The sequence below is a fragment of the Pseudonaja textilis genome, chromosome 1 (genome assembly GCF_049901715.1).
Source record: "Pseudonaja textilis isolate UNSWEBS1 chromosome 1, rPseTex1.2, whole genome shotgun sequence".
Classification (NCBI taxonomy): Eukaryota; Metazoa; Chordata; class Lepidosauria; order Squamata; family Elapidae; genus Pseudonaja; species Pseudonaja textilis.
In genome coordinates this window covers 86688473-86703504 of record NC_141990.1, presented here as the reverse complement: position 1 = coordinate 86703504, position 15032 = coordinate 86688473, and the positions used below count along the sequence as shown (strand labels likewise).

Sequence of the window (15032 nt, the reverse complement as noted above, 5' to 3'; positions counted from 1 at the left end):
TGTGAGTTGCAACTCACACATCTTAAATTGCCAAGGTTGAGAAAATTAGTATACAGGTTGATTTAAATTAAAACATTTGCCCTAGAATTTTCTATTTCCAGTTGGTGACCAAGGGAAACCTTGCTGTTGCAGGAAATAGTGTGCTATTCCTTTCTGAACCCTGTTTTTGAGATTCAGCAAAGGAAGGAGTGATAACAGTGCACTATGTAGTATCTAGTCTGTTTCTGTCTGCTAGTGGGACAAAAAGATTTGTTGACTTTGCAGCAATTGCATTTCCCTCAGATCTGAAGCTTCCTGAACAAATATGTTGCTTTCACACAATTGTGAAGGGGTGGGAGGTGGGGGAGACAACATCAGGGGAAATCCTGTTGCAGGAGAGGAAATCTGCTGTTGTAATATTAGAGGGAGACTTCAATATGGATGTAGCCCCAGGATGACCTTTGGAAGCTGAGTGCACAACTTTTTTCTCTTATGATTAAAAAAAAAAAAAAAGGCAGCCTCTGAAATATTAGGGGAGTGGCTTTGGAATTTAAGCTAGCAAATTTGCTGCTAAACAGGTAGAACTTTTCACCTAAAGCATGATAAATTCAGGGAGGAGCCATAATACCACCAGGAATTAATGAGATCATTTAGAAAGCATGATGACTTGCCTGTGCTGATTTTATTGACCATTTTAAAAAGTTACGTGTGAAATAAGATTGATCAAAGTTTATTTATCATTTACTTATTTATTCAATTTTTATTTCTGCCCATCTCAAACAAATGAAGTTTGGACTTTCCACATTTGTATTTTCTTTTTTAAAGCAGAAATTACAGGGAGCTCCATATTTAGTTGCAACTTCAGGACAAGAGAAAATGTGGATTGCCTGTCTGTCCAATCCTGGTTTACAAGCCTAGGGCTCCTGTTCTGTTGTGCAGAGAACTGCTACTATTGTTGTTGTTGTTGCTGCTGCTGCGGCTGCATGCAGAACCCAAAGATCTTCCCAAGAATGAATGAAGCTCAGTAATTGGTTCATCTGATCCAGTATTATCCATTCGGACTAGCAATTGGATCTCTGGAGTTTTGGGCCGATATTTTTCTGTCTCCATCTGGGTGTACCATGGATCGATGTCCTCTACCAAAGTTATTAAATCCATAAATCCAGAGTTTGCAGGAGTTTGCCACAGTTGATCGTGTTTGCCACAGAAGTTACAAGAGCAAAGGGGAAGGACCATGGAAGAAGCTACAGGCTTAGCTTCTGTCCACTTCCACTCGATGCTACTGGTTGGAGGAACTGATGTGACCTTTTCTAACAACCTGTTGGAGCACTGCCCCATATCAATCTGTATGTCCACACCCTCACTTCGTTTACTTTATTTAAAAGGCTTATATTCTGGTCCATTCTCAAGATCCTGGGTGGTTCACAGTAATAATATGCCCAAATAATATTTTTTCTATCTAATTAAAACACATCAAAATACGCTGCCTTCTAAGTCACTCCAATGGATTGGAATGGAGAGGAAAGGAAACTTCTAAGTGGAACTTCATTTGTGTAACATTTTATCATCATAATCATAAAACATCATATGGAATATTAACTTTTTATTTGTACAGAAGGAATATTACTTGTAGCAGCTCATGCCCTAACTCGTCTCACAGATTTTGTCAGCCTGTTGCCCAAGGATACCCCAATGGGATGCATTCGCTCCATCCACACCTGGTCTTGATATCCTCCCACATTCCTGCATATGAGGTAAAACTTTATGGAATTTGTCTTTCCAGTTTTCCTCCATGGGGCTGAATGAGATGTCTTCTTCCCTTTTGTACTTATAAGGAGAAGCGATGAATCAAATATATCGAACCAATCAAACAACAGAAAATCTGCTAGGTCAAAAAGGCAAAACACAAGGATCCAAACTAAATGGAAATATATTTCATATGTCAATATATTTTAATATACTGTATGAACCAGAGATAGTATTTAGCAGGTTCTGACCTGTTCTGGAGAACTGGTAGCGGAAATTTTGAGCATTTCAGAGGACCTGACTGGCCCCAACGCTATCTATTCTCTAGTCCCAGCTGATCGACTACATCTTTTTTATTGCCCGGCACAGGAGAATGGAGTTGGAAAGCAGGTTAGTGGGGTAGGGCAGGGGTCCCCAACCACCAGGCCGTGGACCGGTCCCGGTCTGTGGAACATTTCCTACCGGGCCGCTGGTTTGCTGGGCGCCACCATCTTGTTTGACGATAAAGTGCTTCTGGGTGAGCTTTTCCGGTTGGAAAGCGGCATTTGGGTCCTGAAGGAATCCTTGCGCCTTAGTTTCATCGAAGGGGGAGGGGGGGCTTTGAATGAAACTAAGGCACGAGGATTCTTTCAGCACCCAAGGCAAGGCGAGCCCAGCGACCATCCCGAAGCCGCCCAAGCGAAGCCCATCGACAAAGGTACAAAGGAGGAGTTGAAGGTGGCAGGGAGAAGCGGGGGACGGCTGGCTGGCTGGTCGCTAGGCTGGCCTTGCCTTGTCATGCGTGCTGATGCTGGTAACGGGCTGTGGATCATTTTGTGATGCTGGTACTGGGCCATGGCACAAAAAAGGTTGGGGGCCACTAGGGTAGGGGAATGGGATTTTGCAGTAACTTTCCCCCAGGATTGGGGATGAAATGGAGATTTTGCAGTATCCTTTCCCTGCCAAACCCACCAAGCCATGCCCACCAAGCCAAGCCACACCCACCAAGCCACGCCCACAGCACCAGTAGTAAAAACATTTGAATACTACCACTGGTATGAACTAAAATTGGGGAGGAGTGAAAAACAGAAAGAAAGCCAGTTCTTTGTAGCCTTTCCATCATATATTTGCATTGTGTTGAAAACTTTAAAGGCTAGTTCTCCAAGATGAATAAGTATGTTAAACTCAGTTGGCTGATTAACAGAGCCTTCTGACTCATTTTTGTGATGGGCATTCTTCTAATGCATAAGGAAATATTGGAGAAAGGCCATCTAGAAGACCGGTGGTGGTGCAGTGGTTAGAATGCAGTACTACAGCTAATTTTGGTGACTGCCAGCTGCCTGCTGTTTGGCAGTTCAAATTTCACCAGGCTCAAGGCTGACTCAGCCTTCCACCTGAGGTCGGTAAAATGAGGACCCAAATTGTTGGGGGCAATATGCTGACTCTGTAAACCACTTAGAGAGGGCTAGAAAGCACTGTGAAGCACTATACAAATCTAAGTGCTACTGCTATTTCGTGTCAAACTAATAAACTTTGAAAGATGCCATCTAAAACAGGAGGAAATAGCATTATGTTTCTTAAACTGTGCATATACATGCAATGGTGGGGTTTGTTGCCATTCTTCCATATTTGCATGTGATTTATTTTATTTCAATACTGAATTTTAAAAACAGTTTAGGAGAGTAAACCACAGTTTACAGTAGATGTTTGTTGGCTAACTGCAACTGTGGCTTAGCATGAACATGGTTTATTGTGTGCGTGGGGTGGAATCATTCTTTGAATTCTTTTGGTACTTTACCTAAGCCTCAGAAGTGCAAGTAGCTTTGAAAAGTATAGTTATTAGACTATTTTCTGGACATTAGTCTTGTTTTTTCTAATTTGGCAGCTAGAAAATTGTTAACATTACTTAATGGTGGTACAAAATCAACAACTAGAATATTGGCTAGTCAGTCCTGTGCAGAAAAACACCACTTTTGAAGCCAATGTAATGATTATCAGTAGACTAGTGGTTCAACTGCTAGTGTGGGTTGTTATCTATAAAGTCCTACATGGCATAGCAGCCTGTTATATTGGGTGATAGCTTGGTGGAGTGAAATCTCCCCACCCAATTTAACCATGGGAGAGTCTATTTAGAGATCCTCATCCCTTTGTGAAGAAAAAGTTGGAGGTGGTGGCTGGACCTCTTAGCAGTAGCCCATTTTATAAACATATCTCTCCATTGAGTTACATGTGACTCCCACCTCTTTGTAAGGAAGTGAAAACAATATTATTCCATCACGTCCTTACACCGAACTAAGGGATCGGGATACCATTATGAGTATTTTGATGGTTTTTGTAGCAGTCTTGTAGTACTGTTTTAACTAGTCTGCTGGGCATAGTGTGACCTAGAACTGCAAAAAAATAAAAATAAAAATCAGCCAACCAACCAACTAATAAATAAAATAGACCTTCTGTGCAGAATATGTGGCTCGGAATAATGGATAAATTAATTTATAGGAAGGTAGAATATAGAAAAGGAAAATGTCCTGAGACTAAGAGTACTTTAATAATGGAACCAATCTCAGCAGCTGCATTTGATGATTTCAATTATATTTTCCACTCTGTTTTTCTATGAGTAATTCATTTTATGAATACGTTTAACATTTTCCTTTTGTAGTCATAAAAATGAATTGTATCCAATAACAAGAACTTTCAAATATAGCACAATGTGAGAATGTCTTTAGACTGATGGAATTCATTCACTGCACTAAACATGTTTGCTTTTAATTTGAAAGCTATGTTCTTACTTGTTGTTTTCTTCCAATTTTACTTCAGATGTTTGTGGACAGTGTTAAGCCTGGTGTGGTTCTGATAGTCTATGAACATACTGGGACCACACTGGAAAGCCTTATTCATTCAGTAGAAAGGGCCTTGGATGGCCAAATAGCAAAGAGTATTGGGATCATTAGTGATGGAGATTCCAGAGAGATTAACTTGCTTCAAGGTAGGGTTAAGTTAAAATAATAACTATCTTGAATGGGTGATATGATATTTTGTACTGAAATATTACAAGGAAGAGTTGGAGTATGTCAAAATGATTTCCCCTAAGACTCTGAGTTATTGAGAGACACATTGCAAGCTATATTGATTTACCTGTGTTCTAGCTGATTATGGAAAACAAATCTCTTCCAGAAAAAAAGATAACTATATAAAATATTATTGTTAAAATATTTTTAAATTACTAACAGCAAAAAATACTCAACTGACAAATATATCCATGTACAGTATAGAAGTAGTCAAGTATAGATTTTAAAAAAACATTTCTGTTGGAAGGATACTGGAGAAAATAATGCAGAATTGATTAGGAAATGGAGGAATAGAAAACCTAATCAGATCTGAAATTGACCAAATAGAAAATTTTATTAGGAAACTATGGGTTTTCTTTGTTTGTTTCGATTCAATTAAGGGCCAGCACCTAATTGATCTTGGTTGATCTCAAAAAGCTAAGCAGGCTTAGACCTGATCAATATTTGAAATGGAAATTTCAAGATGATAAATTTCCCTTCTTACAACTTTGTTGCTGTTGTTTTTCTTGGTTAAGAGGTTATATTATCTTCTGAGTGTGAAATTTAATTATTTTTGACTTGGCCTAATAATATTTCTCTAATTTTGTCATCCTCCACTGACATTTAAAGACCATAAAGTATAGCAAGTTATTTTTGATAATCATAACTTCCATAACTAGTTTTTAATCATCAATCTTTCCTTTTTTTTCTGTGACTTATAGTGGTAGAAGTATGAAGTAGTTTAAAAATGCATTAATTTCTTCACTTCCCAGTAACTTGATTTGCTCTCATTGTTCAATATAAGGCATATTTCCTTACTTAGGAAAAATACAAACAATATTTCATGTAGAAGTCTATCTTTCCTCAGCCTTTTATTAGCTTTATTGGATTTTAAATACTTTTAAAAAGTAGATAACCTGCTAAAATAAGAGAATATTTGGGAAAGTAGAACAGAAAGAGAATATCAGACAACAAGAAAGCACAAAGAAATGTTTTTTCTGCCAGCCCAAGAATTAAAAACTTGCAAAACTCATATATATTATACTAACAAGATATTCTTGCCCTGACTTCTTGGATAATCTTTATATATCATCATTAATGCAGATTGCAATTTGCAAAGGAAGAAAGATTTTGCTGGTTCCTGCCTCAGTTTGATTAGAATCTAAAAATATATGCAAAAAGGATCAGGAAGAGGGAAACAGGACAATTCTTACACATTTCCTACACTTGGAAAAGATTATTGTGGCTCTAAAGTTAAGAAATAGGCTCCAACTTATTGGTATCAGTGATATATGTCAATCTTATAACTTCTTAAAAAATAGAGCCATAGGAGTTTGGGCATCTGAAGAGTAAAGATAGCAAAATTGGAGTCTGGCATTTTACTTGTACGTCTTCTAGAAAAAAAAAATTGAATTGGTCAATACTTCCTGATGAAGTATAGTAGTAGAATCTTTTTGCAGTTCAAGACAGTTGAGACCCTGAATATTGTCCATTCACCTTAAATGCATCCTTTGCTTAATTTTATTTAGGTTACAAAATCAATGCCTCAAATCTTCTTAAACCTGAGATGAGAGAGTTTTGGAAGCGCTTAAAAAGTTGCGTTATCTCTCCAGAAGAAGGTGGAAGCATAGACCTCTTTGTTCCTCTGGCAGCTTCAGGTCAGTCCAGCTTACCACCCAGAAAAATTGGCATCTTTCCCTTTGTTTACAATAGATCTAATCAAACAGGAAACTCCTTTGATTTGGTTGGGGCTTCAAAGGAGCTACCATATGTTATGAAATGGTTAATTATGTGGCCACAAATCATGAATGGTTTTGCTTCTTTCCTCTTCCTTCCCAAACCTTTTTCCTTTGGGCTGTGCCTTTTACATATTAGCCAGCAAGTGGGCGTTATCACCACTTACTAATGCTTTCAAGTCATTTCCACAATACAAACATAACCAGAGACATACATTGGTCAAAAAATCAAGATGTTGGCTGTAGCCATGTGATTGAATCCCCAAGGCTTTTGTGTGTGTGTGATTGCTTTGGGATCACCAATTTGTACCCTCATGCCCCTGAGTATAACTTCATTTAATTTAGCTTCACCTAGCAAAATATTTGAGGTATCCTCAGCTGTATCAGAATTGGTCTTCAAGAGCCAAAGACTCTGAGAGTTGGTTCAAGGGCCAAAGACTAAGATATTGTTTGTGCATCTTTTCACTTTCTGATTAAAAAAGAAAGAAGGGATGGATAAAAAGGCCCAGGAATCCAATTTTCTCTTATGCCCTAGCTTCCTCCTCTATTTATTTATAGGATGTCCTGTGAAGAGTCCTTATCATACTGTGAAATAAATAATATATATTATTCACCGGCTATTACAGAGAGTCTCATCTCACCTGCCCACCTCCATACAGTATTGTTATCACAGTATTGTTATAATGCAAGGCAGAGATCTGTGATGCAGGCTCAGTCAACAGAAATAGCACAAAAGTATAATAAAATATGAGGAGCGAAGAGAAAGTAAAAGGCCCATGATGATTAGAAACATTAATCTGAGTGATTTTCCCCCCATAATGTCCATAACACCTCATTGTGAATCTATTCCAGAAGGAGTAGTAATCCTGTGAGATCACAGTAGTTGGGTCAAGAAAAGATCTCCTTCCCCTTATTCTTTCAAAAAGGCAGTAAACTGAGGGGAAAGTAACACCACATTTCTTGTGGGCTACTGATTGCTCAACATAGAGCATGTGTTTTCCTATCTCCACAAGGAACGGGCAACTGCATTCATCCACTCTTAGGCTGGTGTTTATTTTAGGGTTGCAATTGCCACATTCTACAATTTTTCCAAATGTTTATTAAAAGTTTGAATTAATCAATAGAAGATAGTAAAGACTAAAAGAAAAAAAATGCAAGAAAATAAATGTATAAAGGAAAAAAAATCCTTCTCGCTAAGAAAATGTTCCATTACCCTCTTCATGGCAAGTAGACAGTAAAGAATCCCAAATCTCACCAGCCCACTTCCTCTTAGCTAACAAATATAAAACTCTTCATCTCATCACCTATTTCTTAACAATAAGCAAATCAAATAAGTAGCTATGTTTTCAATAAAGTTACCAGCAAAAGATCCAAGCAGAGGTCTAAATTTTTAATCAACATATATAAAACTTAACATTCCTCATCTTGTCTTGTAACTATAAGCTGTCCTCGACTTATGGCCACAATTGAGCCGGAAATTTCTATTGCCAAACAAAACAGTTGTTAAGTGAATTGTGCCCTATTTTAAAACCTTTTTTTGCCACAATTGTTAAATGAATCACTGTTAGTTGTTAAGTGGATCATGTGGCTGACTTTGCTTGTTGGAAGCCAACTGGGAAGGTTACAATGGGTGATCACATGACCCCAGGACAGTGTAACCGTTATAAATATGAAACAGTTACCAAGCATTTGGATGTTGATCATGTGAGCATAGGAAGGCTGCAATGGTCATAAGTGTGAAAAACAGTCAAAAGTCACTTTTTTCAGTGCCGTTGTAACTGTGAATGATCATGAAACAAATGCTTGTAAGTTGAGTGTATAACAAAATACCACTGAAAGTCAAGAAATGGTCCCAATATTCTAATATAAACAAAATAAAAATCTGAAATTTAACATGAGAAAAGGAACCATTTCTCCATCACAAAAGACCAGCCCCAATCCACAACATTTCAAATAACATCTTATCCTCAAATTCATGCTATACTTTTAAACAATTACTTTAATCGTTTTCAGAGGCAGGAAAAGAGATCCTTTCACAGCTGACTCATCTAACTGGAGCATTCTTCAGGACTCCTACAGGAATAGCTACTGGGTCTTATCAGCACAGTAGGTGGAGAAAATTCCTACATATTTGGGAAGATCTACATCAAACATTTGACAGGTGGCCATATTTTAAATCAGCTGCATCCAATCTTACTTTCCTCAAAGTTGCTGGGCCTAGGCAGAAGCTTCAGCAGAATTAATATGTATGTAGCTTAGATTTTTAGTGGATGAAATTGCTAATGACATTTGCTGGCAGAGAACTATTGCCAATCAGAAATTGACATATCAAGTTTAAGGATCAGAGATCTGAATTGGCCCAATGAACAGATGCAAATTGAATTTTGTAATGGGATCCTGAAATAATCTAAACAAATAGCAGCAGGTTCTTCTAGATCTTCTTAGCAATACTAAGAAGACCATTGAAATTGCTAGATGAACTATTATGATGACACTGTAAAACAATGTTGTCTGTAAATGCACGTATGCTTCCAAATGTTATTAAATTACAAGAAGTCCAAGCAATAGGTTTTGAATAGGGGAAACTGGAGGAAAGAGAAACAAATTTAATTATGATACACCATTAATACTAATATTTTATGTCAGAAGTACCAAAGTGCTTCTATGGCTAAAGGATTTGCCAGTGACATCATCATTGCCTGGTGGGTGCCCAGTTGGGGACTCCTTTCATGTCCTCGTGATGTTGCCCACTGAAGTGATATCCATTTATATACTTGCAATTATTCATTTTTAAACCGCTATGTTGGTGAGAGCTGGAGTGAGTAACAGGACCTCATCCTGTCCTACAGCAGCAAGGATCTCAAACATGAGACAGCTGATCATCAGCCCAGTATTCTAACCTCATGACCCACCGTGTTCCTACTACAACATTTATATGCAGCTTTGCTTTATTTTCCAGGGGGTTTTAATACAGAAAATTTAAAAAAAATAGCCATTTCTTATTTGCTAACAGCATTGGTGCTCCCCAAATATTAGCTAATTCTGGTTTTGAGGGGGAGGGGAGTGGAGAGATTGGAACATAAGAAATAGTCCATGGACAGGGAAATGACTTTTGTGTTATTACAGTTCTCAGTGAATGGCTAGGAAGTCAGACAGGAAGTTCTCCTCCGTTTCTCTACCTCACTGAAGTAAAACTGCAAATATGGCTCAGATTCACCGAGCTGCTGGAAGAGGCCCTGGATGTTGTCAGGAAAAAGCTGAGTCCATATTTTTTTGATTTGCAAAAGAACATGACTGGCAAAATTCTTGGTAATTTTTCTCATTATGGTCCTCTATGTTATATCTGAAATAAGAATTCCATTGAATATTTTAGACTTTTTGCCAGTATAAAAAATGCATCCCACCTTAGTAATGGTGTTCGGGTTACTACAAATACAGATGATGTTTTTTGGCCTGGCCTGCACATTATAGACGTGGATTTTTCCATGTTGTTTATTTGTGCATGCTTGTATGGCTTTAGGTCAACGTTGACTCCTGGCAATGGCCTGGACACGCCCCTGCAGTTTTATTGGGAATATATTTGCCCTTGCATCTTTCTTAGGGGTGAGAAAGAATGCCTAGACCAAAGTCAGCCAACTGGCTTCATGCTTAAAATGGGACCTAAATTCAGTTTTCTGTTTTCTAGCCTGGAATGTTAATCACTATTGCAATGTGGCTCTCTATTTATGTGTAAAATCTCATTAATGAGTTTGACTCCTGTTCAAATACTCATCAGGTTCAATGCTGTTTAGTTGCTGGCAGTCATCTAGATTTGACTAGATGCTATCAACTAACTCTCTGTGTCTGGATCTGTATATGTGCACGCGCAAGTAACTGGGTAATCAGAATATGCAAAATAATCTAGTTTAAAGGGAATTTCCTATTTTTGTCCCCCTTTAAACAAAACTATGTAATGACAAGTAGCAACCCTGTGAGTGTGACATCTTAAAGTAACTAATATTTCATACACAGGTCAAATTATGTTTAATACTATGAGTTGGTACGATATTCAAGACAACAGAAGAATAATCCAGACTTTGGCTAATGGATTAGTTGAACTCTCAAGAGGAAACCACGTATGATAAGTGTAATCTTTTAAAGTACTATATATTAAGTTGCAATGACATCAGTTTTGACTTCAGGACTTATTTGGAGTCCTTCTGTTGGCATCAATATCTATCTTTAAGACAATGTGGTGGGTGATTCCAATCGCTGAGGGGGCAGGGTAATATTACTTTGTGGTGGTCCTGAAAACCAGGAGCTAAAACCCTGGTTCTATGCACAAAGTATCACTAAGATAGTCACACCATTGCAATCGCCTTGACACTACTGTTTCTTGCATCTATGTGGGATCATATCTAAGATGTAAGAAACAGTGCATGGAATAAATATCTCTGTGAATGCACTTACCAGTCTGATAACCATTATGCCCCTTTTCCAAAAATCTTCCGGGATGTGTGTGTGTGTGAGCAGAACAGGGAAAACCTGGCAGCATCTTTGTTTACAGCAGTGGTCTTCAAACTTGACAACTTTAAGGCTTGTGGACTTCAACTCCCAGAATTCCTCCTCCAGTCATGTTACCTTAGGAATTCTAGGAGTTGAAGTCCACAAGTCTTAAACTTGCTAAGTTTGAAGAACTTTGGTTTACAGCAAGGGTCTTCAAACTTGGCAACTTTAAGGCTTGTGGACTTCAGCTCCCAGAATTCCTGAGCTAACATGACTGGAGGAGGAATTCTGGGAAAGTCCACAAGTCTTAAAGCAGTCAAGTTTGAAGATCCCTAGTTTACAGGCTAAGTGAGTTATTATAGCATCCATTTTAGTAGATGTCCCTATCTCAGATCTACCTAATGTGTCTTATAGTCCTCTTCATAAGTTGATCACACACAGAAGGGTATTAAAGAAGATTGAAACTATGCTTCCTATTCCAGTACTATGGCATTTATGCACTTAGTGCCACATTTACAAAGCAATACTATACACAGTCCACTCTGTACAAAAAAACAGCAGAAGTGCAGAACATGTTAATCTCTTCCTTTTTCTGCATAATTGTTTTTTTTAGATAACAGCTGAAGAGTACTTAAGATGCATGCAGTGATAAGCAGGAAAGTAATTAGAAAGGCTAGGAATTCTATGTTTTGACACAATGCAAATAGCTTTAATTTAATTTAGCTAATGAAGAAGAATTCTCTCTATTGAGCAACCATCCAAAAAGTACTTTCCTATCCCTGGGCTTCTGTAAAGGTAAATACATGCCCTGTTACAGTTGCCCTCAGCTGTTGTTGCTTTGAGAACAAATTGTCACCAGTATCTTATCGCACAGGAGACTGCTACAAAGGAAGCCTCCTTAAGCAGCTGAATGAAGTTAATCTGCCCTGTGTTTTTCCATATCTTCCGCATGCATGTGCATGTGCATGTGCATGATATCCACTATTCTTAGCATGTGACAAAGTATGAACCTGATCATTTTGTCATGTGTTTCTACAGCCTTTCTTTATATGTGTCTTGGGAGAAATGATTCAAGATGAATTACCTGGTGAAAGTGTAGAATCATGCCATAACTTGCTACTCTGGTACAACCTGGATCAAATTTACCAGTATTAAAATGAAAGGAAATAGTTGAAACCTTATCTGTACTTCCTCTCTTACTAGTTGATTGGCAGTGGCTGTATCTGCAGGAAAGGAAACAATAGGCATATTATTTTAAGCATTTATCTGTATGATTCCTTAGGAAAACCCCCTGGAATTTCTTTCATCTTTCCTCATGAAGAAATGTAAGAATGGAGAACTTGGAGACCAAGATTTCTTGACTGAGGACACTTCAGAATCAGGGCTTGATGTGCTACTTAAGGTACAAAAGAATCAAGTGTTGGTTTTTCGCTACTCCTGTAATTTTTAGTTTGTCCTTGTTCTGTTCAAAAGCTTTTTCTTGACAAAGATGAAAGATAAGTGGTTTGTCATGAGATCTGAATGATTTGATGGATCACTACTTCAGTTTTTTTTTAGGGGGTATTGTTAGAATAATTTTATATCCTAGTATTGAAAAGAAGGTAATATGTAATTTTATTAAAAAGATATTTGCACTGTAATTCTCTGCTTCAGAATTCATAAAATTGAACTCATGTATAATGTACACTGCTCAAAAAAATAAAGGGAACACAAAAATAAGACATCCTAGATCTGAATGAATGAAACATTCATTCAAATACTTTGTTCATTACATAGTTGAATGTGCTGACAACAAAATCACACAAAAATTATCAATGGAAATCAAATTTAGCAACCCATGGAGGTCTGGATTTGGAGTTACACTCAAAATTAAAGTGGAGAAAAACAGTACAGGCTGATCCAACTTTGATGTAATGTCCTTAAAACAAGTCAAAATGAGGCTCAGTAGTGTGTGTGGCCTCCACGTGCCTGTATGACCTCCCCACAATGCTGGGCATGCTCCTGATGAGGTGGCAGATGGTCTCCTGAGGGATCTCCTCTTACACCTGGATTAAAGCATTCCCCAACTCCTGGACAGTCTGTGGTGCAATGTGGCGTTGGTGGATGGAGCGAGACATGATGTCCCAGATGTGCTCAATTGGATTCAGGTCTGGGGAACAGGCGAGCCAGTCCATAGCATCAATGCCTTAGTCTTGCAGGAACTGCTGACACACCCCAGCCACATGAGGTCTAGCATTGTCTTGCATTAGGAGGAACCCAGGGCCAACTGCACCAGCATATGGTCTCACAAAGGGTCTGAGGATCTCATCTCAGTACCTAATGGCAGTCAGGCTACTTCTGGCAGGCACATGGAGGGCTGTGCGGCCCCCTAAAGAAATGCCATCCCACACCATTACTGACCCACTGCCAAACCGGCCATGCTGGAGGATGTTGCAGGCAGCAGAACGTTCTCCATGGCGTCTCCAAACCCTGTCACGTCTGTCACGTGCTCAGTGTGAACCTGCTTTCATCTGTGAATAGCACACAGCACCAGTGGCGAATTTGCCAATCTTGGTGTTCTCTGGTAAATGCCAAACGTCCTGCACGGTGTTGGGCTGTAAGTACAACCCCCACCTGTGGATGTTGGGATGTTTCTGACCGCTTGAGCAGCCACATGCACATTTGTGGCCCACTGGAGGTCATTTTGCAGGGCTCTGGCAGTGCTCCTCCTGTCCCTCCTTGCACAAAGGTGGAGGTAGCGGTCCTGATGCTGGGTTGTTGCCCTCCTATGGCCTCCTCCATGTCTCCTGATGTACTGGCCTGGTAGTGCCTCCATGCTCTGGACACTACACTGACAGAAACAGCAAACCTTCCTGCCACAGCTCGCATTGATGTGCCATCCTGGATGAGCTGCACTACCTGAGCCACTTGTGTGGGTTGTAAACTCCATCTCATGCTACCACTAGAGTGAAAGTACAGCCAGCATTCAAAAGTGACCAAACCATCAGACAGAAAGCATAGGAACTGAGAAGTGGTCTGTGGTCACCACCTGCAGAACCACTCCTTTATTGGGGATGTCTTGCTAACTGCCTATGCTTTCCACCTGTTGACCATTCCATTTGCACAACAGCATGTGAAATTGATTGTCAATCAGTGTTGCTACATAAGTGGACAGTTTGATTTCACAGAAGTGTGATTGACTTGGAGTTACATTGTGTTGTTGTAAGTGTTCCCTTTATTTTTTTGAGCAGTGTATATGTTTCCAGCATGGAAACTTTAATGACTGAAGTGGCCTATTGTAGCTAGTGCTGTGCAAGCCAAAGTTATTTCAGTAGCTCATGCAAACAAATATCTAAACGTGAAATAGCATATTGAACTCTTCAGATCAGTTGTGCCAATCTTGAAATAAATGAATGAGAACAAGTAACGAGCAGTACTATACATTTTGATTCAAAAGCAAAGCCCAAGAAGGTTTAATATCCCAGGTAAGCACCTGTAATGCCGAGTCTAAAGAGGCTTTTGAAGTAAAAGCAATATGTTTGAATCTCCTTATGGTTGGATATGTGAAAAGATGCTTCCAAGCTGCATTGCCAAAAATCAGATAGTAATACACTACATCAGGCTTTAGATGGTTAAAATAACGTTAAAAAAAAAAGTTGTCTCTCTCTTTGACATTTAGATAGATGAACCTCAAGATGTTATAGAAAAGCGCCAAAGCTTTGCCAGAGAACTTCTCTTAAGTGAGAGAAGCTACGTGCACATTCTGGAAATTGTGAAGGATGTCTATGTTAAACCAATAAAAGCAGCATTGGCATCCCATCAGGCCATCCTAAGTGATATAAGTACTCAGCTCATCTTTTCTGATGTCTTGGACATTTTACAAATAAACAGGTATATTTCACTAACTACTTTGAACCATTCCACTATCAAAAACTTTTAGAGATAAAGCAATCCCAGCAACCCAGTTCTATTAAATAAGGGTTTGGGAATATAATAATTTGAAGTGACTAGTAGATTTCCTGTAGACATAATTTCTTTCTAATCTGGATGGATGGACAGCAGACAGACAGACAGACAGACAGAG

At 38.8% G+C, this 15032-nt stretch overlaps 1 protein-coding gene across 1 annotated transcript in view; it reads left to right on the top strand.

The window, feature by feature from the left end:
• The window catches only part of ECT2L (epithelial cell transforming 2 like), a 47624-nt gene that overhangs the window by 12510 nt on the left and 20082 nt on the right, over positions 1-15032 (top strand). The window contains exons 8-15 of the mRNA XM_087940220.1: positions 1640-1733; positions 4519-4687; positions 6278-6406; positions 8498-8590; positions 9611-9793; positions 10496-10599; positions 12252-12371; positions 14628-14839. Coding sequence (XP_087796346.1) covers positions 1640-1733; positions 4519-4687; positions 6278-6406; positions 8498-8590; positions 9611-9793; positions 10496-10599; positions 12252-12371; positions 14628-14839 — 1104 coding nt within the window. The remainder of the gene's footprint in view (positions 1-1639; positions 1734-4518; positions 4688-6277; positions 6407-8497; positions 8591-9610; positions 9794-10495; positions 10600-12251; positions 12372-14627; positions 14840-15032) is intronic.